This window comes from Staurois parvus, unplaced genomic scaffold (assembly GCF_062004578.1).
Source record: "Staurois parvus isolate SC_StPar_1 unplaced genomic scaffold, SC_StPar_1.0 ptg000011l, whole genome shotgun sequence".
Lineage (NCBI taxonomy): Eukaryota > Metazoa > Chordata > Amphibia > Anura > Ranidae > Staurois > Staurois parvus.
In genome coordinates, this window is record NW_028317807.1 from 18,070,205 (window position 1) to 18,096,445 (window position 26,241).

The 26,241-nt window shown below is 42.4% G+C and overlaps 2 protein-coding genes across 11 annotated transcripts in view; one reads left to right on the forward strand and one right to left on the reverse strand.

Moving 5' to 3' along the window:
• The window catches only part of METTL21A (methyltransferase 21A, HSPA lysine), a 59,469-nt gene extending 42,375 nt beyond the window's left edge, over positions 1-17,094 (reverse strand). Inside the window, exons 1-5 of one of the 10 annotated variants that reach the window (XM_089671223.1) lie at positions 16,942-17,091; positions 15,752-15,844; positions 8,540-8,636; positions 2,722-2,836; positions 1,860-1,925 (exon numbers count right to left, since the gene is read on the reverse strand). The gene's annotated coding sequence lies outside the window, so the exon portion shown is untranslated. Of the gene's footprint in view, positions 1-1,859; positions 1,926-2,721; positions 2,837-7,023; positions 7,143-8,539; positions 8,637-15,751; positions 15,845-16,941 lie in introns of all 10 variants that reach the window. The other 9 variants (XM_089671240.1, XM_089671232.1, XM_089671257.1 and 6 more) reach the window with 9 other exon arrangements.
• Positions 17,095-17,314: 220 nt separating this feature from the next.
• Positions 17,315-26,241, forward strand: part of CCNYL1 (cyclin Y like 1) — a 103,628-nt gene continuing 94,701 nt past the window's right edge. Inside the window, exon 1 of the mRNA XM_089671208.1 lies at positions 17,315-17,730. Coding sequence (XP_089527334.1) covers positions 17,565-17,730 — 166 coding nt within the window. The 5' untranslated portion in view covers positions 17,315-17,564. The remainder of the gene's footprint in view (positions 17,731-26,241) is intronic.

Below are 26,241 nucleotides of genomic sequence, written 5' to 3' on the forward strand. Positions count from 1 at the left end.
CTCGCTCGCTCCCTCCCTCTCCCATGGTACCGACACTTACCTGTCAGATGTCTTCCTTCTCCGGCCGCTCTCCTCCTCTTCACTCGCTCGATCTTCGCGGTGCCGCTCGGCTCCTCCTCTCCAAGCTCCACCTCCTTGCCGGTGATTGGCCTCCTGTGTGCCTCTCCTGAGCTACAGTGCCGGCGGCCAATCACAGGCGAGGATTGATCTCGAGGTGTGTCCAGATGACAGGGGCGGCATGTCATCCCGCCCACACCTGGAGACGGCGGTGGCGGCGGCGAGGAGCGGTGTGTCGGTTCCTAAGACCATCGGAAATATGTGTTTTCCGATGGTCTTAGGCGACCCCTGTGGAAGCGTCGTTCGACCCCCAAAGGGGTCGCGACCCCCAGGTTGAGAACCGCTGGTTTAGATGAAAGAATATTCATGAGTTAGAATGGCCCAGGCAAAGTCCAGACCTAAATCCAATTGAGAATCTGTGGCAAAATTTGAAAATTGCTGTTCACAGACGCTCTCCATCCAATCTGACAGAGCTTGAGCTATTTTGCAAAGAAAAATTGTCAACAATTTCACTCTCTAGATGTGTAGAGCTTGTGGAGACATCCCCAAAAAGACTGGCAGCTGTAATTGCAGTAAAAGGTGGTTCCACAAAGTATTGACTCGGGGGGCTGAATACAAATGCACAACACTTTTCAGATATTTATTTGCAAAAAATTTTGAAAACCATGTATAATTTTCCTTCCACTTCACAATTATATTCCACATTGTGTTGGTCTATCACATAAACATGACAAAATGTGGAACATGTCAAGGGGTATGAACACTTTTTCAAGGCACTATATTAGTAGTGTTCCCCTTGCCTCTAACAACCTGAGATACATGAAGTTAACATTTTCCTCTGATCCATTGAGGGATACAGAAAGTGGTTGTAAACCTCAAACATGAAATGTGAACAATGCATATACCTCTATAGTGTGTGCTTATCTGTATCCAGAGCATCAAGTGTCTTTTCTCTCTGGTGCCCCCCTTTCCTCTGCTATCTGTACGAATCACTTCTAAAAAGCTTTCCTGACACCAAGATAAAAAAGGTGACAGGGAAGGAAATTCCAGAAGATTGACAGCCTCCAATCCTGCAGAATGACAGCCTCCAATCAGCTCTCCTCTCTGAGCTCTGCAGTATGCAATTTCAGCTCTCTGCCCCCTTTTTTTCAGACCACTCTGACAAGCTGTATAAATTTTGGACTTTGAATGGATGTAGAGAAGAGAAAGCTACAGATAAACTAGTACAATTTGCACAGATTATGTGCAACACAATGATGATATTATGCCTACTTCCTAGATTGTAAGCTCGAAAGAGCAGGGCCCTCGAACCCCTCGTGTATTGTATTGTTACCGTTTTGTCTCATGTTCTGTCCCCCTTGCTATTGTACAGAGCTGAGCAAACCCTTTGGCGCTATATAAATACTGTATAATAATAATACTTGTGCAGGGTGTTGGCTGCAAGGGCATTTAGTGCACAAAGTTGTTTTATACAGTTTGTGGCTGTTGAAAAACATATTTAATTAAACTTGTCTGTGCCCATAGTTCACTTTTAAGAATGTTCTTAAGGTCCCTTGCTATAATCAGGAAAGGTGTATCCAACAGGAAAGAGAAAAGAGCATGAGATATGTCAGTACGGGGCCTATATTTATCTAAGGTCCTACTTACAGGAGAACCTCATGTTGTTACACCAGATTAATAAAAGCATACATTTGGTTTCCAATTTGCTTTCAAATTGCTTTGCAAATCAGAACAAGTTACTGTGATTCACCAGATCAAAGCTCATGAGCAGGTAACAGTCAACAAATATACTGTAGCCATACCTGGTAATTGCACAAAACGTATGATGCACGTTCCCTGTTTCTGAAGTGAATCTATTGCACGGTTACCTATATAATGATAATTTAAAAAAAAATATATAACATAAGAAAAATGTCTATAAAAATTCAGTTTTTCAGAGAAATAACATTACTATTTTTTGGTTTGGCATTCAAGAAACACTATATAGAATTATTTGTTTTTTGCACAGTTTATTTTGCAGAGTAGTCTGTACATATAAGTAAATTATTTTCCAAACATATAAAGTTTTTTTCTTAAATTATACTGTAAATTCTATTTTTGGCGGTATTTAGTGTCCCATTTGGTACAAACTTTTGCGGAATTTTTTTCAGGTACATCAATTAGAAAAATACTCAAGCATCCTTATGACTCTTATTACAGAATGCAGATAAAATTAACTATAAATCCATGAAACAGCAAAGAATAAAACAACAACATAAAAAATCAAAACAAAAAACAAAACACTAGTATCTGGGCTCCCTCCAGCAAGCAGTCACATGATCAATGCTGTGGCACTGGTCAAGTGATGCCTGCAGAAGGGGAAGTTAACGGTCAGGCAGAGCTAATGAATTTCTGGCTGAAAGGCAGGCCCCCAGGTAGAAACCATAACCATCTGCCAGAGGGAGCGCATATTCAGGTCATTACAGATTAACGATTTCTACAGTTTCAAAGCATATTTTCCTAGGTTCTTCAGATTTAAATGAAGGATCTTTTGGGTATGGTTCTGCATTATTTAAAGCTGGATTTTAAAAATCTATTATATATCTTGCATAATAAGTCTCAGACCAGTAAGGGGATGTTTAACACTTTACGGCACTGTCAGGTATATAGTGTGAACATGCTTACAGGATGGAAAAGAGGAGAGATGGCCAAACCAGCACGTTCGCGCTCCTATTCAATGGTCCATTTGCAGGCTTGGGTGCATCCTGGATCAGGCTGTATTGCTCAACTGCGGTGTCACCTGCAGGCAGGTGAAAAATATGGGTGTGTGACTGGAGTGCCAGGATCACAAGTCTAACCTAACAGAATCGCAAATCCTTTGGTGTATAAAACAATTTGCTAAATTGAGTTTGCCTGGCAATTTTGAATATACTGTATATATAACAAATGATCTTTCAGAATATTTACTTCTCTATGGTTCACACTGCTTCAACTTCTCATGTGACTTGCTGCAATGTGTGACAAGTTGAAACACATTCATTCAATAGGTGTCATCTTAAATGCTGGGAATAAAGTCGCAGCAACAAAAGAAATAGTTTCTGCACTACTTTTCTGTGTCTTCCTTGTAACACAAACGCCTCAGAGTGCAATGCTAAAAATCACAAAAGTGACAAGGAAGTAGTTTATCTTATCTTTGCGACTTTGGCTGTGACTTCATAGGGTTTTGTAAGTTCAATAATATGCGTGACAGTTGGTATTGCTATGACAGGCCAAAGTCTAAAGTTGCAAAACATCAAAGTCACATTGAAGTTGCAATGCATAGTTGCACTGGAAGTCGCACTACTTTGGGGTCGCAGTACCGAGCCTTAAACCTAGCATAGACAAGTACAACTTTACAGCTGCACAGACATATGTTTATAAAAAAAAAAAAAAAAAAAAAAAGAAACAAACAAACCAAAAAAAAAAAACCCACACACCTCACACTCTATTTACTTGACAAAATTACTAAAAATTAAATAATCCCTCCCCATTGAGTGCTGAACTTCTCTGGGATAGCAAGAATGCCTATTTAGGTTTTTAAAACTCAAAAGACATCAAACTAGTCGGCTTGTTTCCTACTGTATGCAGGCATTCCATCATCTCTGGCCCAGTCCAAACTATGCAGATATTATATCCATTTTAATAATATAAAAAAAAGTTAAAGTCTCCACAATTACACAGAAATGTAGATGGTCCTCTTGATACGTTCACTATAAAGGGCAAGGATTGCCTGCATTTGCTAGTGAATGTTTTGGCCATGATTCTATTAATTCACTGTTGTCTCTTCTGCACTAAGCACATGCGAGCTCGGTTGGCTGGGCACTGATCGCCATCAGGCCAGTGATATTTGATATAAATAGCAACTGCGCATTGACTGGAAGACATTTGCTCGCAATCCCTGGCAGCTGCGACAAACTCCATATGTCTTCGCTGCAGATAAAACATAAGTGGACAGCAGCTGCACAATGAAAGAATATCAACTTATACATTTGGTGTTTTAGTTTTAAACAAACCCTTTCAATCAACTAAAGTCATAATGCACAATAATCTAGATTTTTCATGTACACACAGAAAATTGCTATCTATTCATTATATTGTCAAGTATTGGGATGCCTGCCTTTACACGCACATGAACTTTAATGGCATCCCAGTCTTAGTCCGTAGGGTTCAATATTGAGTTGGCGCACCCTTTGCAGCTATAACAGCTTCAACTCTTCTGGGAAGGCTGTCTAAAAGGTTTAGGAGTGTGTCTATGGGAATGTTTGCCCATTCTTCCAGAAGCGCATTTGTGAGGTCAGGCACTGATATCAGATGAGAAGGCCTGGCTTGCAGTCTCCACTGTAATTCATCCCAAAGGTGTTCTATCAGGTTGAGGTCAGGACTCTGTGCAGGCCAGTCAAGTTCCTCCACCTCAAACTGGCTAATCCATATCTTTATGGACCTTACTTTGTGCACAGTCATGTTGGAACAGGAAAAGGCCATGCCCAAACTCTTCCCACAAAGTTGGGAGAATGAAATTGTCCAATATGTCTTGGTATGCTGACGCCTTAAGTGTTCCCTTCGCTGGAATTAAGGGCCAAGCCCAACCCCTGAAAAGAAACCCCACACCATAATCCCACTCCACCAAACTTTACACTTGGCACATTGCCGTCAGGTAAGTACCATTCTCCTGGCAACTGCCAAACCCAGACACATCCATCAGATTGCCAGACAGAGAAGCGTGATTCGTCACTCCAGAGAACATGTCTCCACTGCTCTAGAGTCCAGTGGTGGCGTGCTTTAGACCACTGCATCCGACACTATGCATTGCACTTGGTGACATAAGGCTTGGATGCAGCTGCTCGGCCATGGAAAACAATTCCATGAAGCTCTCTACACACTGTTGTTGTGCTAATTTGAAGGCCACACGAAGTTTGGAGGTCTTTAGCTATTGACTCTGCTGACTTCTGCGCACTTCAGAATGCACTTGCCCCGCACTCTCTCATTTTACGCGACCTGTTGTTCCCAGTTGTTTTCACTTTGTTATAAACACCACTAACTGTTGACTGTGGAATATTTAGTGGCAAGGGAATTTCACGGTTGGACTTATTGCACAGGTGGCAACCTATCATGGTACCACGCTTGAATTCACTGAACTCCTGAGAGTGACCCATTCTTTCACAAATGTTTGTAGAAGCAGTCTGCATGCCAAGGTGCTTGATGTTATACACCTGTGGCCATGGAAGTGATTGGAACACCTGAATTCAATGATTTGGACCTATGCAATCAGATTCTGGTGCAGACAGAAGAAAAAAAAAAAAAAAAAAGTCCTGCACTATTTTGGTGTGAATGCGATGCGATCTGAGCCATACAAAATGTATGGCTCAAATTGCACCGCACAGAAATTGCATGTGATTTGTGAATGTGGTGCAGTTCCTGTGCAAATCACATGCAATGTGCAGAACTGCATCAGTGTGCACTTGGGCTTAGAGTGAGAAAAAATGATCACATCCAAATATTTAAAAAAAAGTGACAAACTCTGCAGTGACCGGCTGCTTCCCAGGCGAACTCTGCTCTGGCTATGTGATATGTTGGCTATTCTGTGTTTATGCAAACTGCTTCAGTGAGGTGCTGCAGCTAAATGTAAAGGTTGATTCTACCCAGAACTTTTAGGAAGATTTTGGTTTTAGCCAGGGCATTTTTTCCTCAGACAATAGGTGCAGGAACTCACCCCCCGCCCCTCCGGATGCATGCCATAAGGTGGGTGTGGCCAAATTGTAACAGTGGGGGGGATCTTAAAGGGGCATTATTAAATAAAGCCAGGAGTGCATAACACACAAGTGTAGCGTTCAAAAGTGAGCTACGCAGAGAGTGTAGTGTTCAGTGCATTATGCTCAGAATGCATGGTTTGGAGTGCATTACACACAGAATGCAGGGTTTAGCAGTGCACTACATAAAGTGTGAAGCGTTCAGGAGTATGTTGTGCTCACAAAGCAGGATTCAGGTATGCGTTACGCTCAGAATGAGGATTTCAAGAGTGCGCTATGTACAGAGAGGGCAGAGTTCAGGAGTGTGGTATGTAGAAAGTGCAGGGTTCAGGAGTGTGCTATCCAGAAAATGCAGGGTCCAAAAGTGTATTAAGCACAGAATGCAGGGTTTAGGAATGTGTTATGAAGAGAGTGCAGGATTCACTAGTGTTTTATGCTCAGAATGCAGGGTTCAGGAGTGCATTATGTTCCGAATAAGGAGTTCAGGTATGCAGGGTTCAGGAGTGCATTACGTTCAAAATAAAGGATTTCAGGAGTGCGCTATGTTCAGAGAGTGCAGGGCACAAGAGTGCATTACAATCAGAATTTAGAAATCAGGAGTGCACTATGCACTGAATGCAGGGTTCAGGAGCGTATTGTGCAGAAAGTGCAGGGTCAGAGTTCAGGAGTGTGTTATTTACAAAATGCAGGGTTTAGGAGTGTGTTATGCAGAGAGTGCAGGGTTCACTAGTGTGTTATGCTCAGAATGCAGGGTTCAAGAGTGCGCTATGTAGAGAATGCACCTCTGCATCCCCATCCAAGGCTTGCTCCTGCACCCTTTTTCAACAGCTTCTCTCTGCAAATTTCCATTCATTTTAGTGGCGCTTTAACACATGTTGATCCGTACACACTTGTAAAAAACACAAGTCAACGCATAAACACATAAAAACCAAAGTGTTTGTTATGTGTCCTATTCACACTAAAATGCTGCGTTAATCTGCATTGCAAATGCATACACGTTGCTTTGTGGTGTGGACAGGACACAGAACAAAAATTTTTTCTTATATCTCTATGCATTCACTTACATTTTACAAGTGTGACAAAACACAGATCACAGCAAGTCAATGTGCATTAAAACGCAACTAAAATGCATGGAAATGTGCATTTTCCATGCATTCTAGCGCAAGCCAGTGTGAATTTGCCCTTCCTACCCTTCAAGTACCTTAGGTGAATCCCACTCTTCTCCACTAGGGGGTAGCAGTGGCCTCAGTTACTTTGTGACTTTCAAAGACTTTGGTTTGTCTCAATCCTCTAACTTCCACTTTGTCTGGACAGCTTGGTCTATTAAAGCAAGTAGAAAAGTATCGATTTCCAGCTAAATCACCAGGTGAAAATGAAGGAAAAAAGCCTAAAAAGGTAAATGAATGCAGCCGCCACATCAAAGAATTAGTAAACTGCAATTTAATAAAAGTTTTGGTTTTCAGTTTAACACAGCTTTAAATTGCAGAGACAGACAATTATTTGCTATCACTCTTATGCAGGGTTCTTAATAATTTGAACTCATTTAAGAAATTTAGGTCCAAAACAAACTTTTTCCAACATGGCCCAAATAAAGAGACACTCAATACAATCAAAAGCCTTAGAAGCATCTAAGGACAAATAGTGCTCTGGTATTTGTAAATGTTAAAAAAAGTTAGCCTAATATTCAGAGTCCTCAATTTATTCGAAACACAGCCTAATTGATTGGGGTTAACAGTTTTATGTATTAATGTATCATAGGGGCAGCACAGTGGCTAAATGGTTAGCACTTCCGCCTGGCAGTACTAGGGTCGTTGGTTCGAATCCCAGCCATGGCACCACCTGCCTGTAGTTTGCATGTTCTCTCTGTGACTGCGTGGGTTTTCTCCGGGTACTCCGGTTTCCTCCCACACTCCAAAGACATGCTGGTAGGTTAATTGGCTCCTGTCTAAAAAATTGTCACTAGTATGTGTATGTATGAATGTGAGTTAGGGACTTTAGATTGTACACCCCTTGAGGGTTAGGGACTGATGTGAATGTACAATATATATGTATGTAAAGCGCTGCGTAAATTGATGGCGCTATATAAGTACCTGAAATAAAATAATAATAAAATCTTAGCGGGCAATGTAACATCTAGCTTAAGTAAAGATCTTGGGCAATGTGAATCTGACTGCAACGCATCCTTATCTGGTTTTAAAGCTGAACTCCACTCAGAACAATTCTTGGCCAATTGCACTGCAAAAATAAACGAATACTAATGAAGTTTGTGCAACTTGCACAGCTGCTGTGTTATGCAACTTTCATTCCCCTTGTATAGTACAGTCAATGCCGCATCGAACGTCCAGCACTGAAACTTACAACTCCGGCTGACGTACACAGATCACAGCAGGTCACTTGCTCTGCAGCTAGTCCATTCAAAAAATGTCTTGCATTACTTTTAATGCATGCAAGACTTTCTGTAATGGGAGGAGAGGAGATTGTGATGTTCATCTGCACTTCCTCCAACACAGTACATTTTGTTATTGTCCGTTTATTTTTACATTGCAAATGGCCAAAAATTGTTTTGGGCCAGAGTTCAGCTTTAACATAGTCCATAATATTGTCTCATGCTTGGAGATTGGCAATAAAGTATGCTTAACACTTGCCCTCCAGAGGATTTACCCCCGTTCCTGACCAGGCCATTTTTTATGGTACGGCGCTGCGTTATTTTAACTTACAGTTGCGTGGTCATGCACCCAAATGAAATACATGTCCTTTTTCTTCCCACAGCTTTCTTTCGGTGGTATTTTATCGCCTGTGTGTTTATTTTTTACACTATAAAAAAAAAAAAAAAGACCGACAATTTGAGAAAAAAAAACAATATTTTTGACTTTTTGCTATTAATCATGGGCAGTAAAAATATTTTAAAAAACAAATTGCGTCATAAATTTAGGCCAAAATGTACTCTGCTACATGTCTTTGCTAAAAAATATTCCCAATACGTGTAAATGAATTGGTTTACATGAAAGTTATAGCATTTACAAATGGTGGTATATATACACAATGTTTTTTTTTATTTTTTTATTTTTACTAGTAATGGCAGCGCTCAGCAACTTAAAGCAGGTCTGCAGTGGGCATTCTGACACTGGTGGGAACTCACTTGGTGCCAATGACATCCCCAGTGATCAGTGCTAATAAAAAGCACTGACACTACTGACACTGGGCAGGAAAGGGTTAACATGTGGGTCGATCAAAGGGTTAACTGTGCGGTTTTACATATTGGGCTGTAAGCACACTGCTTTGCATGGCTGTCACAGCCACCGGCTGTCAATCACTGGCCGGGACCCGGTGATTGACAGCCGAGGCCGCGAATGGCAGCGCAGGTAGGGCATGTGCCCCCTACCAGGAAATGCAAAATTACGTATATATACACGTGATTTTGTGTACCCATGCTGCCCTGTAGCAGTACCTCTGCTATAGGGCAGATGAGAAGCGGTTAAAGGATGCACTGATATTATCCAATAGCAACAGAAAAATATTTTCTTTGTAGGTCTTGCATATCTCTGCCAGAAGCCCATCCCCTCTAGGGGCCCTATTAGGATGTTTCTAGCACTCTGTCTAGTGCTGGCCATACACGTGTAGATTTATGGACGAGAATATTCGTAAGAAAAGTCATACGAAAATTCTTTGAACCTCGATCAATGGACGAATATTGTTCGAAAATTGTCTTTTGCTTTTAACATTCGGCTTTAAAATGAATGTAACATCTGAACGATAACCACATACACTGGCTGAAAATTTGTTTGAGAAAAGTTTTCCTTTCCATCCCTTCAAATTTTCCTGTCACTGCTGTCGAAAATGAACATCGATTTGACCCCAGTAACGATTAGAAAATCAAACGAATATTCTTGAAATGAAAATCTATACATGTATGGCCAGATTAGTTCTTTCAAAGAAAAAAAAAAACGCTCAAAATATTCAATTTCTCCCATGCCAGTTTAATTTGATGTAAATAATTTTAATAGCTGTTGATCTGTATATGTACATTTTGAAATGCATCCAAAAATGTATCCAAAATTTCAGGGATGGAGGAGATTATATTGCCATCATTTATTATCACCCCAATACATACGGTTGAGTTTGTGCTATAGTTGCTAAAAGATAACCAACCTCATCTACTTCCTCAAAATAATGCATTTAAAATACACACACATCTCCCAACAAAAAAATAACCTATGATCCACTTTTTTTTCAAATATTTTTACAAAATCTTGTGCCACTTCGTATTTATTTAAAAAAACAGGAGAGGGGTTATTATATTCCTCCTTTGCTTTATCCATTTTCTCCATTAAAGTGGAACTATAGTTACAAAGTAAAGTTTAACCAAAGTTAAAAAATGCAAACAAGCCGGGTGTTTGCAAAGTCTCTTCTGCAATAAAGTACACTAAGTCTGCTCTCACACTGATCCATTTTCTTCCACTTTTGTGTTAAAAAAAACAGGGAAGAAAAAAAAACGTGTGACCGTTTAATCCTATAGATTGACGCCAAGCGGCCGCAAATTTGCGTGCCATTAGAAAATACATATGTCCGTGACTCACGGAAAGGTCCCGATCTCCCCTTGCGATAAGGACCTTTTCCGATCATGTGACCGCTGTGACAGCAAATCACGTCGGTCACACGACCCTAAAACCCCAGCCGCCTCCCGGCTTCTAAAACTCTTAAAGGGTCGGGAGGCGCCAACGTGAAGTGGTTAAAATCCTGTTTGCTGCATTTTTGCTGCAGGTTTGCCATGGTAAAACCGCTTTGAAATCAATGGAAAACATGGCAAAAATGCATCAAAAACACACCCGCATTTGTGGTGCGGTTTTTGAGTCACGTGTCCTGTAAAAAAAAAAACAAAACACATGCAAATGCGGCAAAAACGCATATGAGTTTTTGCCGTGGATCAGTGTGAAAGTAGCCTTACCTGCTGTTCGCAATCCCCTTGTGAATGTAAAATGCGCCATTAACACTGCAGCACACTGCCTGTGTGTGGGGATGACTGCATTCCTGAACGTGCCCGAGAGATTTCATACTGTGACGCTCAATCAAAAACACTAAAGACAGTCACCTGGAAGAACTGCTTCATTAATTGCACTTTAAAGGAACCCATTCGGGATATCCCACATTATTGTAAACTTATCCCACTTTAAAAAAAAAAAATAAAAAAATCAGCAAAATCTGAGTGCCTAAAAAAACAATCAGTCAAAATGGATTTAATTTGCCAAAAGTAACTATTTCTGTAATCTCTTGAATTATTTCTTGTATTACAAATAGTGAGTGATTAAATAATCCCCTGGTCATACATTTAATCCTATAAATTAATGGGACAGTATCAGAAAAAACAATTGTAAGATCTATCCTGGACAAGGATGAATGCAACTTTGAAAAGCAAGAGTTTTTTTCCCCCCATGGAATGCATTGTTCTCCATATATCTGTTCACAAATGTTTTTGTTCAAATTTGCAGAGAAATTAAATATGACTGGAAGGTAACACCACAAGGAGGATATCCATCAGTTTCTGGCATTATAGCATAAAATCTCCTACTGTAATAAGAAACTCATGCAGTTTATTTGGTCAGAACTCTCATTACCTGATATTACTTAAATATGAAGGAGGAGTTCGCATTTATACAGTCAGTACCCTCCATCCCCAGTGTTCCATATGAAAATGCATATCTCTTTGTGAACTGTGCCAACTTATGTATAAGAATAAGCAGTGCCAGGACACCTAGGTCATCTAGAGCTAAACTGTCAAAGTGTGACCCCCCCTCAAGATGTATGAGCACTATGTGTCAGCTGAAATCCCCCCCCAAAGAAAAAAAATAATCAGTCAAGTTCTAATCTGCATGCTTACCCCCTAAGCATAAGTTTCTTTTCCTCCCAGCACAAATCTGCCCCCTGCTGAAATGCCCCATCCCAGCATAATCTTTGCCCCCCCCCCCCACCCAATACCTCCAGCTCAAATTCTCTATCCTCATATTCCTCCAGCACAAATCCCGCTCCCCATAAAAGTTTCCCCTCCTAGCACAAATTCCCTATCCCTCAAATTTCCCCTCTAAGCACAAATCCCCCTCCTCCTCAAATGTCCCCTCCTAGCAGAAATAATCTGCAATTATCTCTACTAGCACAAATCCCCTCCCCCCTCTACCATATCACCTTTTCTAGGCACAACCTCCCCAAATCCCGCTTCCTAGCGAACATCATTTTCCCCCCAATTCAACACTCCTAGCACACCTCCCCAAATTTCCCCTCCTAGAATAATTTTGATCCCCTGCCACCCAGCAAATTCCCCCTCCCAACACAAATCCCCCCCACCTCCTTGCAGTGCCGCACCCCCGCATCACATTATACCATAGTGCCCAAGGTAGCTGCCGCTCCTGCCCACCCCTTGTTCCGACCCTAAGAATAAGAAAGAATATGAAGAAATACAAGAACGTACAGTCTGTGTGTAATTTGCCCTTTTGTATTATATCCAACATTGCATGCATCTCCTCTAAGCAAAGTTTAGTAGATTGATACGGTTTTAAGGAATTAAAAACAGCACTATATTTTGTAGGCTTCCCCAATCCTCGCACATTCAGGAGATCAAATACACAGGGCTACCCGAATCATTTCCAAAGAAAAGATTTAATATGCAATAATATAACTTGGATAAACTAAAGTGATTGTAAAGGTTCCGATTCTTTTAAAAGTATAACTAAAAGCAAAAAACTTCTTTTCGTTTTGTGTAGAGTGGAGAGGGATTAGAACACCTGCTAGGGTGTCTGTTGCTGTCGTTGTCCCTGTTAGGAAGATTCACCCTCTCTATTTGTCCTGTTTACCAATATCATTGAAAGTGAGAGAAACCCCGAAACAACAGTTTGTATCCTTTACAGAAGTTCACCACCGCTGCCTTGACTTCTTAATAAACAAAAAACTGTGTAGCATCATCTCAGACGCCCATGAGAGATTCCTCAAAACTTGGACTCCATGGATCCAACATGCCCACCCCGAGATTTCCGCAAACAGCTTCACCTCACTAGAGCCTCATTAACCACTTTCCTGCCATCCTATAGCAGATATACTGCTACAGGGAGGCAGGGGTGCGCAAAATTATGTATATATACACGTGATTTTGCATTTCCAGGCAAGGGGCATGAGCGCTATTTGCGACCTCGGCTATCAATCATCAGGTCCTGGCCGATGATTACTCACCGGCACCTGTGATCCAGGAGCATTACCGACGGAGGGAGAGAACTGTATGTAAACAATACAGTAATCTCCCCTGTCAGCTCCTGCACAGAGAAATGCAAAGCAGTGGGCTTACAGTGAAAAGCACTAACACAGCCCCATAGTAAAACACACACAGCACACAGTTAACCCTTTGATCGCCCCACATGTTAACCCCTTCCTGCCCAGTGCCATTAGTACAGTGTCAGTGTTTTTTATTAGCACTGATCACGGTATTGGTGTCACTGGGGATGTCAGTGACACCAAGTCAGTTCTCCCCAGTGTCAGAATGCCCGCTGCAGTCCTGCTATAAGTCCCCGACTAGTAAAAAAATTTAAAAAAAAAAAAAAAAATATCCCAGTATATATATACCACCATTTTTAAACACTATAACTTTCACGTAAACCAATTAAATTTACACATAATGAGATTTTGTTTTTTTTAGCAAAGACATGTAGCAGAATACATTTTGGCCTAAATTTATGAAGAAATTTGATTTTTTTACTGGACATGTTTAATAGCAGGGAGCTGCATACTGAAGGTTTTTTTACTTTTATGCATAGAATGCATGAAGGTAAAAAAACTCTTCAGGCTGTAGAACAACTTTAGCTTCCAAAATACAATTCCAAAATAGTGAAACATAACCCTATATTAAAATCCTCACTCCACAACTGCAAACAATCCCTTATCAGCAAAATCAGCTTTTTTTTTTGCTAAATTACTTAGAACCCCAAATATATTTTTAAGCAGAGTCCCTAGAAAATAAAAGAGGATTTTGCATTTTTGTTATGTCATGCGGTAATTTTGCAGCAATTTTTCAACTTTTGGGAAAAAATGCGCATTAATGAAATTTAGTGCCCACAAAAACAATACCCAATCTTTGGTAAAATACAAAAGATGATATCACGTAGAGTAAATACATACCAAACATGTCATGGTATAATATTGCACATGCCCGTAGAACAGTGACAAATTACGGTACATTAAATTATCCATACACAATGCTTTAAAAGCCTTTATAGGTCACCACTTTAGATTTACACAGGAGGTCTGGTATGAGAATTATTGTCCTCGCTCTGACGTTTGTGGCGACACCTCACATGTGTGGTGCACTCGCTGTTCATGTGCTCGTATGGGACCGATGAGCGAATTCGCCTTTGCATGTGAACACGGGGGCACTTTAATTTTTTATTATTTATTTTTACACTGTACCTTTACAGTGTTTAACACTTTTATTGCTATCACAAAGGATGAACAATATCCCTTGTGATAGAATGGGCCATGACAGGTCCTCTTTATGGTCTATGAGACCCCAGATCTCTCTTCTTACCTCCAAAGCAGCAGATAAAACCGAGATCTGCTGCTACACAATGGCTTGTAAACAAGGGAACTGAAACGGGAACTTACAAAATCCTCCAAAATCAGTTCCTCCCACTGTGTTTGCAAAAGCCGAAGCCACTGGTGGCATCTTTACTGGGCTCCCTAATTGATAGAGAGAGCCCGGTGAAAGCGGTGGTGGGACCCCCTTCCATCACCTGTAAAAGTAATCCAGCGGCTTCTTAGCCGCTAGGATTACTTTACAGTGACGCAAATTGCTGGCAGCAGAAAATTATATCTCAATCACTGCTGCAGCAAATGCCTGAGATATCACCTTTCCAATCCAGTGATATGCCAGTATGTAGCTAGTCGTTGAGTAATAAGGTACTCAGATGATTTTTTTTTTTTAATTAAATACAGTGTTATGATCTTTATACATAAATAGAAGGTATAAAAGGCAATTAGACATTGTAAGTTTTCCATCAACAAAAATGCAAACATTTTTCTTAATCCTGAACGAGCCTAAAGCTGAATTTCAATCCATGTGCAGCTACTGCAGTTGAACAGAAGACAATCAACCACCCTGTCAGATAAAAGGGGCAGTCACCCCACTGTCAAAATACAATAGCGCAGCAGGGAAGATTCCCCCATCCACATCTAATGCCTGAACGGGGAACTGGTTCAGTTTCTTTGTTCAGCCTGCTGGGCTTTTTTTTTTTTAAAAAAATAGAGATGTCTATGTCCATAGACACACACCACACAGCCCCGACTCCTATCTCTGCATCCATCCCCCCCCCATTCCCCCGCTGCTCTCTAATCACAGGGTCTGACTGACAGCATCAGGAACCAATGGCTTCCTCTGCTCTCAGCAAACCCTGTGAGAGCCAGGGGGAGAATAGACCTGCAGCCAGGCACAGCTCTGATCAATAAAGGACTCAGGTAAGTGTTGGGGGGGAGTGGAGGGAAAACTAGTAGTGGAAGGTTTTTACTTTAATGCAGTGAATAAATTAAGGTAAAAAAACCTTTTGCGTTTAGACCCATATTAATGGGACTGGGTAATTGTATCAACTAAGAAGGTACAGACATTGGGGTGGATTTACCAAAGGCAAAAAGACTATTCACTCTGCAATGGAGTTTTCCCCAAGGATTCGTGAATAGACTGAAGCTCTACCAACTTCCATCCTCCAATCATGTGCAAGCAAACATGCTTTTCTCTTTGTTTTCCTTGTACAGGATGGTATTTGGAAGGTAATATTTCAACATATTCTCTAAGTTCAAGCCTGATTTTGGGAAACCTGAAAATTCTTCCTTTCAGTTGCATCCAGACTGCAAGGGTTATCTGCTTGTCTATTCTAGTGGAGAGTGAAAGCACCTTTACTTACCCAATTCTCCTCTCCCCAGGCAAATAGCCCTCCTCCATGTACAGCAGTGGACTGTCCCTCAGACTCATCAAGGCTGCAGGGACCGGTCTAGCACTGCAAAAGAGGGAAGGATCAGGTAAGTAAACCATTTGCATTTTAAAAACCGCTGTGCAAATTACTGCGTGACATTAAGAATTGTAGCACTCACCATTTTATTCTATAGGGCTTCTAATAATATATATATATATATATATATATATATATATAAATAATATTTGGGAGTTCTAAGTCATTTTCTGGCAGAAAAATGTAGATTTTTACATGTATGCGAGAAGTGTCAGAACTGGCCCGGTAAGGAAGTGGTTATTCTTTATATTTTGCCTCCCTTGGCTTCTCCTTTTCTACCACATCAGCAGGCAAATTCTAATTTAGACATAAAACCTATTTTCATTGCATACCTTGTTTTAGACATCACCCGGTCTCTGTGCTTCCCTATGCAATGCATAGCTTATATTGGATTGTCAAATAGAACCCTTGTTTGTATAACATCTGCATTCTAATAATACAATGAAAGTGTATGCTCTGACTATAGATCTCTTTTAATCTGGCCACCAAGGACAAATGATTCTAAGGCTACGTTCACACTAGCCTTGTGTGCAGGCGGCAGAGAGGCATTTGGGAAGCGTTTTTACCTCTTCCTAAACGCCTCTGCCAAATCTGCACATTACAGCACATGGTGCTGTTCTAACGGGAGCGTTTGCGTCACGGCAAAACGGACACCTCTGGTCGAGTCAGGAGGCGTTGAACCCTCCTATTCTAGACTATGGTGCCACTCTGCAAACGGCCGGCGTTTGCGGTGCGGTTGTGGGGCATTTGCAGAGCGGTAACACCATTCAAACTGCATTATAGGCATTTGTGGGGCGTTTTTAACGCTCGGAAAACGCCTAGCCACCGCCGCTAAACCACGCATGCAGCGTTTGCGGAGCGTTAAAAAACGCTCTGCAAACGCTGAACCAACGCTTGCCAAACGCTATAGGGGCGTTTGGCAAGCGTTGGTAAAACAGCCAAGTGTGAACGAGCCCTAAAAACCTGACAGGTGTCCTAATTCTTCCCCAAAGAAATAAAAAAACGGGTTTTAGATTTACTTTAAATCTGAACATAACTCGATCGTTCAGATTTTAGAAGCCACCCATACATTCCTAAGTACCTACCTAAACATCCACCCTGAGAACATCCGAGCAAGGATCTGTGACTTCCCCGGTATTGGGGCCCCGGTGCTGATACTAGTCTGTCACTAGTGATTGATAGAAATTATTGAATAATCTAACCACATGCTGCGCTTCAAGCCTCATTGTGGCTGGGACACGCCTAGGAAGCACTTGACTCTCTAGCTTATAGTTGATTGGTTCAGACTGACTTTCACACCTCGCTCCCTGTCTGTCATTGGGATGTGACTCTTTTCCCCGCCTATTGAGCTGACTTCCCCACTCACAGCCAAGTTCCACAATGCAGTCTCCGCCTAGCACGATGTTTATTGGTTGAGAGTGACCCGAGCGGAATGCCCCGGAGAGTGGACGGAAGGGGTGACGTCAGCAGAGGCGTGTGCTTTGCGTCACGGATTCGCTCCCGCCCTCGACTCCCGTGGGACCGGCTGGTGAGGTGAGGAGGATGCAGCGTCCAGCCCGGCCGTCCTAGCACCACAGACACCCTTCCATTCCTCTCCCTGGTGCCGGCCTCCTCATGACTCCGCTGTGACCGGCCGCGCGCTACAAGGGGAGGCCTCCGCGGAGAGTGGGGCCGCTCGGAGTAGCCCGTGTCTCCAGGCTCCGGTACCATGGGGAATACCGTCACCTGTTGTGTGTCTCCGGACGCCAGTCCTAAGCCTGGCCGTGCTCGTGGAGTGGTAGAGCGGAGTGACCCGTACCAGGTGGAAGTAGAGCTCGGGGAGGCTGAGCCCGGGCCTCATCTGCAGCACATCAGCGACCGCGAGTTCCCGGATGGTGAGAATCTTTCCCTGCTCCCCATACATCCTGTGCACCCCTCCAGCCTTGTGCGCACCCCGCACTGCCTCCCCCAGATCCTCTGGCTGGAGGTGGGTGGGTTGTATGGAGGGGGGTGTGAGCTGTCTGCAAGGTGTCACTGTTAACACATGTACAGCATGGAATGGCCCAGCAAAGGCTGACTGCGTGATATACTAATAGTACACACACACCAGTAGGGGCAAAGCGGAGACCGACCCCCCCATCAGTGTTAGAGAGGGGATCAGTGTAGCCCCCCCCATCAGTGTTAGAGAGGGGATCAGTGTAGCCCCCCCCATCAGTGTTAGACTGGGGATCAGTGTAGCCCCCCCATCAGTGTTAGACTGGGGATCAGTGTAGCCCCCCCATCAGTGTTAGACTGGGGATCAGTGTAGCCCCCCCATCAGTGTTAGACTGGGGATCAGTGTAGCCCCCCCATCAGTGTTAGACTGGGGATCAGTGTGGACCCCCCCCATCAGTTTTAGAGTGGAGATCAGTGTGGACCCCCCCCATCAGTGTTAGAGTGGAGATCAGTGTGGACCCTCCCCATCAGTGTTAGAGTGGGGATCAGTGTGGACCCCCCCATCAGTGTTAGAGTGGGGATCAGTGTAGCCCCCCCATCAGTGTTAGACTGGGGATCAGTGTAGCCCCCCCATCAGTGTTAGACTGGGGATCAGTGTAGCCCCCCCATCAGTGTTAGACTGGGGATCAGTGTGGACCCCCCCCATCAGTTTTAGAGTGGAGATCAGTGTGGACCCTCCCCATCAGTGTTAGAGTGGAGATCAGTGTGGACCCTCCCCATCAGTGTTAGAGTGGGGATCAGTGTGGACCCCCCCATCAGTGTTAGAGTGGGGATCAGTGTGGACCCCCCCATCAGTGTTAGAGTGGGGATCAGTGTGGACCCCCCCATCAGTGTTAGAGTGGGGATCAGTGTAGCCCCCCCCCATCAGTGTTAGACTGGGGATCAGTGTAGCCCCCCCCATCAGTATTAGACTGGGGATCAGTGTAGCCCCCCCCATCAGTGTTAGACTGGGTATCAGTGTAGCCCCCCCCCCCATCAGTGTTAGACTGGGGATCAGTTTAGACACCCCCCCCCCTTCCCACCGGTTCCCAACCTGTAGCCGTTGGAAAGCAGCAATGTATTGAACTTTGTATGAGGTCATAATGGCCATTACCTATAGAAGTCTCCTGTAATCTGCTCCCAGCCTCTGTCTCCAACTGCATGTCTTTAAAGTAACAATACACCTTCAGGTTTTTTAAAATTACAAACATGTCATATTTACCTGCTGTGTGCCATGGTTTTGTACAGAGCAGCCACAAGCCTTCTCTTCTCGGGTCCCCACAGTCACTCTAGGCTCCTCTTCTTCAGGGATTGCTCCTGTGGAAAGCCACTTTCAATGGGGGCTCCCATGTGGGTAACTCCCAAGCTGCCTTGTCTGCGTCTGTTGACAAAGAGTGGCTGCCTTCCTCATTACAGCATTTGATTGACAGCAGCGGGAGCCAATGGTTTCCACTGCTATAGTCTGCCCAGTGAGGAAGGAGACAGCAGCAAAAAGCTGCTGCTCTCATGCACATCGCTGAGTCGGATTGGGCTCGGGTAAAAATAAGTGGGTGCTTGGGGAATTCTGTGCCTTTTTTTGTTTTTTTGTTAATGTGTATAATGCATTAAGGTATATAAACCTTAGTGTTACTAAACCCAGGACCCTGCATTCTCTCTCTGGTCTCCCACAGTACACAGAACATGGAAATGCAATTATTTTAGTAAGTATAAACTGCTCAATACTTTATTTTTTTATCAGCAGTTTATAGCAGTCTTGTGACTTGTATCAGTGTCCAGATGAGCACTGGTTAAAGCTTGAAGGAGTTTTCATTCTGCTCGGATTGTCTTTTGAGGCTGCATAACCCGTGACCCTCTGTCAGGATTGTGGTGATTGGACCTGTGCTGATCACATGCACCCTCCCAAAGAAAAAATTTTTTTTCTAGCAAAACACACCAAGCTGAACATGTGCAGAGTGACTACTAGCGCTCTGTACTATCGGCAGATGGATTGGGGACTGGACGAAGGGGAGGATCAGAGAAGACAGGATCAAATAGTAGTTTTACACAATGTGGAGGATTAACCCCTTAGGTTCCACAGTGAGTATAATAAGTATGCTTTACTGCATATACAGACTGATTTTACTGTTGTGGGTTTATTAACACTTTAATGTTATACTAAATACACACTGTTTAATTTACATGAACCCTTCTCTTTTTGTATATGGATGATAGCCCTGTAGTTATTTTAATAAAAAAAAAAAACCTCTAAGTACCCTTTTCCTAATTGATATACAGCTATAATATATCCCAGCTCTTTCCCAGCCTGTCTGCAGGGAAACATAAGCAGGAGGAGCTTCTAGTCATCTTTTGCTGGTCACATGCTTAAAAAGAAAAAAATTGCCTTTGGGATACTGAGTAAAAATAAATACCAATAAACTGTTTTAAATTGCCATACAAACATATATTTGAAATTAAATCTTTATTATTTTTTGATGGTAACATGGTATAGGCAGATTTCTGCCAGTCACAGGCTTTGTTGTGCCCCTTCAGCCTGTGTCTCAGAATAACAGGGTGGTGATTCCTACATCAATCAAGATGTTATAGCGCCCCCATTTTGTGTTTAGCTGTTTAATGGACGAGGAGGAAGGGAGTGGGCTGTCATTTACCACTGTGTATACACCCACTTGTGTGACTCTATTGTCACGTGGCCTGCTCAGATGTGATAGGGAGGAAAAACTCAGCATAGACTGAGCATGTGCACTATCTGCCAACACTGTTCTGCAAAATCATATGCATTTCATATAGGGGTGTACATGTAGATAGTCACGTTTGGTCCAGACCTTGCTTGCCCTTTAATGGCTAGGCATCTGTACTGAGGTTCAAAAACCAGTGGGCTCTGTGATCCTCTAGTGGCAACCCATGTAATAGTCTGGCTTTGGGTAGCCTCCATTTTGCTTTATACTTGCAGTCATTTATGCTGTATTCTGAGTGATGGCATTTGCACAGTGGGAGCAAACCGTGCTGTCAGTGTGTTCACATGACCTGTGACTCTGCTATTCTTCTTTTATAGGTACAGTGCCTTGAAAAAGTATTCATACCCCTTGAAATTTTCCACATTTTGTCATGTTACAACCAAAAACATAAATTTATTTTATTGTGATTTTATGTGATAGACCAACACAAAGTGGCACATAATTGTGAAGTGGAAGGAAAATGACAAATGGTTTTCAAAATGTTTTACAAATATCTGAAAAATGTGGAATGCATTTGTATTCAGCCCCCTTTACTCTGATACCCCTAACTAAAGGAACCAATTGCCTTCAGAAGCCACCTAATTAGTGAATGGAGTCCACCTGCGTGTAATTTAATCACAGCTGTTCTGTGAAGCCCTCAGAGGTTTATTAGAGAACATTAGTGAACAAACAGCATCATGAAGGCCAAGGAACACACCAAACAGGTCAGGGTTAAAGTTGTGCAGAAGTTTAAAGCAGGGTTAGGTTATGAAAAGAAAAAAAAAAAATATCTCAAGCTTTGAACATCTCACGAAGCACTGTTCAATCCATCATGCGAAAATGGAAAGAGTATGGCAGAACTGCAAACCTACCAAGACATGGCTGTCCACCTAAACTGACAGGCTGGGCAAGGAGAGCATTAATCAGAGAAGCAGCCAAGAGGCCCATTGTAACTCTGGAGGAGCTGCAGAGATCCACAGCTCAGGTGGGAGAATCTTTCCACAGGACAACTATTAGTCATGCACTCCACAAATCTGTCCTTTATGGAAGAGTGGCAAGAAGAAAGCTATTGTTGAAAGAAAGCCATAAGAAGTCCTGTTTTCCAGTTTGTGAGACACAGGAGGACACAGCAAACATGTGGAAGAAGGTGCTCTGGTCAGATGAGACCAAAATTGAACTTTTTGGCCTAAAATCAAAGTGCTATATGTGGTGGAAAACTAACACTGCACATCGCCCGGAACACACCATCCCCACTGTGAAACATGGTGGTGGCAGCACCATGTTGTAGGGATACATTTCTTCGGCAGGAACAGGGAAGCTGGTCAGAGTTGATGGGAAGATGGATGGAGCCAAATCTAGGGCAATCTTAGAAAAAAACCTGTTAAGAGTCTTCAGAAAACTTGAGACTGGGGCAGAGGTTCACCTTCCAGCAGGACAACGACCCTAAACATACAGCCAGAGCTACAATGGAATGGTTTAGAGTGACGAAAGCATATTCATGTGTTAAAATGACCCAGTCAAAGTCCGGACCTAAATCCAATTGATAATCTGTGGCAAGACTTGAAGATTGCTGCTCACAGAATCTCTACATCCAATCTGGCAGAGCTTGAGCTATTTTGCAAAGCAGAATGGGCATACATTTTACTCTCTATAATCTGTGCAAAGCTGGTAGAGACATCCCCAAAAAGACTTGCAGCTGTAATTGCACAGAAAGGGGGTTCTACAAAGTATTGACTCAGAGGGGCTGAATACAAATGCATGACACACTTTTCAGATATTTGAAAACAATTTTATCATTTTCCTTCCACTTCACAATTATGTGCCACTTTGTGTTAGTGTATTTTACTGGGATTTTATGTGATAGACCAATGTTTTTGGTTGCAACTTGACAAAATGGGGGAAATTTCAAGGGGTTTGAATACTTTTTGAAGGCACTGTATTTCCACGGGGGCAGTCCATGCTGCTTGACTGTTCCAGCTGGTACATCATACCTATGTACACATAGGTCAATAAGCTGTGGGTGTCAACTGCTATGGCAGTTACTATAGTGTTTTCTATGGGGTTGACCCCTTTTTCTATTAAAGCGATATTAAACCCCAAACCAAAAATGTATTATATTGCAGCCAGGGGCGGACTGACAACTCATGGGGCCCCCGGGCAATAGGGGATCATGGGGCCCCTGTGTCCTTGCTCAAACTCAAAAAAGCCTATGAAAAAGGTACCAGGGGCATCTCATGGGGCCCCTACTGACCCCGGGCAGTGCCTGAGTTTCCAAATGGTCAGTCCGCCCCTGATTGCAGCTTACCAATCATTAGACATGGTGGCTGCATTAGTTGCTGCACTAGTTTCCTTTCAGTCCCGCTTATTTCACCTGGTTATCTGGCCACTAACACGTTTCCTTTATTAGTGAGATACCACTCAGGAGGCATGAGTAGAAGAGAGACAGAATTTTCAGTTGGGGGGGAGTGCGAGTGTTACATTTATTAGCAGATTTGGATACAATAACAAATTGCAGCCAAACTCCAGCTCACACTTTATCCCAAAAACAAAAAAAAAGTTTCCTGTAACTGATTATAAAGGTTTTACATGACTAAGTAAAAGCTGACCATTTTTAATCACCCCTGCCCGTGTTGAATTGTCTCATCCATGTAAACTGATACATTCTGCCAGAGAGCTTGAGCGTCTGAAAAACAGCAGAGTTTCTGTTTGGATCAGATGAAAAAGCTTAAAAAGAAAATGAATACAGCCATCACATCTAAAAAATGGTAAGCTGCAGTATGTTTGCTTTTGGGTTTAATATTGCTGTAAGTGATATTTACTTTTTTTTTTTTTTTAAGTGAGATGTATAGGGAAGGCTTATGTTGTCTTCAGTTTCTTCTGTAGTTTGTTTTTCAATTCCCCCTTTTTTTATACTGCCCTCTGATCACAGGCCTTGATTTCAGGTGTTTGGCTTGCCGGGTCCTATAGAGCTCTGCCAGAGGCACCCTCACATGTGTACTCACAAACTACGTGCACTCGCTGCTTGTGCTGGATACACTCAGGCAGTCCGAATTAATAGGTGAATGATCCCATGATGGGTACTCAATCTCATAAGTTAACACATTTGTAAATCTGCTTTCTTTTCATTTAAACAAAACACCTGATCATCCTGTCCTTGCTCTGGCACCTATTATGGTGTGACAACTGCCTCTCCATTCCATTGTCATCATCTTGTGTGTCCCTGATGGATGCTACAAGTGGTGGCACAAACATATGCTGTGCAGGCATGGTCCACCCTTGTCGCTATCTGGGAGTCAGTCCAGAGTAATGATGTGCAGCCACTTCTGAGAGAGAGAGATTAGCAGCACTGAAAAAAATGATGAAAAATATTTTTTAGGTAGATTAAGGCAATTATTTGTAGTGCTGCGCAAGTTACACATAATGCAGTTAAAAGTAGTTCTAAAGGCATGACTTTTTTCCTTTTTCTATAGACATAGTGCAGCTTGGATTTGCCCCTGGTCCCTCTCACTGGATTTGATTGACAGCAGCAAGAACGAATGGCTTTTGCTGTTCTCACTGAGTCCAGAAAGTATTTGAGGGGGCTGGGGGGAGCTTACAATAGGTGTTTTTTTTTCCCTTCTAATGCAGAGAATTTATTAAGGCAAGAATACTTCAGACTTTACAACCACAATAATGTGAAGTTCCACTTTAAGTTCTCATCCCCTGCCACATTTGACATGTAAATTTTTTTTTTTTTGGGGGGGGGGGGCAGCGGGTACTTAGTTCTAACCTTGGCGATCCGAGCAGAAGTTCTCTCCCCCTCCCTTCCTGTAATCTTCTGGGACACGTCACAGGTCTCAGAAGACTGCGGGACCATTCACAAAGTGCAGTGGGTAGCCGGCTGTGAAGCTGCAAGCAGCATAGCCGGCTGCCCACAGTTAGGGTAGTGATTAACTTGCCCAGCTGAGGACTGTGCTGGATCCTTGAATAGGTAAGTGGCCTCTAGCAGCTACAGGGTTTGCAGCTGCTGACATTTATTTTTTTTTTTTCCCAGAGTGAACCTCTTCTTTAAGGTTTAGACTAAACAAATAGCAGAAGAAATTCCTATTATTATTTTTTTTTTTTTTTTTTTTTTTTTTTTAGAAATTGAAATCTGTAAATCTTTTTGTTTAAATTAAACTATCTAAAAATAGTTTTGCCAGAATGGTTATCTTCAGGAACAAAAAGTGCTTCATTGTAACACCTGTTCTTTATAAAGTCCTTCTCACAGAGCTAAAGTGATAGAGTGCATTAGTTCTCAAACTTTATCTAAAGCCAAAGCAATCGCCTCTAAGACATTTGTTACCTGAACAAGTGTTCCTGATGGAAGAGTTCCCCTCTGTGCTTGTTTCAGTGACAACTGAAAATGTTGGCCCTTTTCTCATTTTGAATGTTGCTAGGACAAAGAGAGCAAGAAAAAATTGACAGTCTAGTGCTTCCCTACTGTATGTAAAATCTAAATAAAAAGTTTTGACTATAGAAAAACTTCAATCATTTGGTCTTGTAAAGTAACTCGTACTAGGAAGAAGTTTGGAGGTCTTTACAGTCGAAACTCGAAAAATTAGAATATCGTGCAAAAGTCAATTATTTCAGTAATGCAACTTAAAAGGTGAAACTAATATATGAGAGACTCATTACATGCAAAGCAAGATGGTTCAAGTCATGATATGTCATAATTGTGATGATTATGGCTTACAGCTCATGAAAACCCCAAATCCACAATCTCAGAAAATTTTAATATTGTGAAAAGGTGCAATATTCTAGGCTCAAAGTGTCCCACTCTAATCAGCTAATTAAGCCATAACACCTGCAAAGGGTTCCTGAGCCTTTAAATGGTCTCTGTCTGGCTCAGTAGAAATCGCAATCATGGGAAAGACTGACCTGACAGTTGTGCAGAAAACCATCATTGACACCCTCCATAAGGAGGGAAAGCCTCAAAAGGTAATTGCAAAAGAACTTGGATGTTCCCAAAGTGCTGTATCAAAGCACATTAATAGAAAGTTGTGTGGAAGAAAAAGGTGCACAAGCAGCAGGGATGACCGCAGCCTGGAGAGGATTGTCAGGAAACGATCATTCAAAAGTGTTGGGGACTTTCACAAGCAGTCGCCTGAGGCTGGAGTCAGTGCATCAAGAGCCACCACACACAGACGGATCCTGGACATGGACTTCAAATGTCGTATTCCTCTTGTCAAGCCGCTCCTGAACAACAGACAACGTCAGTAGCGTCTTACCCGGGCTAAAGAAAAACAGACCTGGTCTGTTGCTCAGTGGTCCAAAGTCCTCTTTTCTTATGAGAGCAACTTTTGCATCTCATTTGAAAACCAAGGACCCAGAGTATGGAGGAAGAATGGAGAGGCACACACTGCAAGATGTTTGAAGTCCAGTGTGAAGTTTCCACAGTCTGTGTTGATTTGGGGAGCCATGTCATCTGCTGTTGTTGGTCCACTGTGCTTCATTAAGTCCAGGGTCAACGCAGCCGTCTACCCGGAGATTTTGGAGCACTTCATGCTTCCTTCCGCAGACGAGCTTTATGGGGATGCTAAGAAAAATTAATAGCGCCTATGGTCAAAATTATATAACTTACTAATAGTGTACCAGCTGCAAAAAATCACCATATATAAAGTGTACCAATAAATAAATAATTTGCGCTAGTAAATGTGTATAAAAAAAAAAAAAAAAAATCATCAAATCATAAGTCCAGAA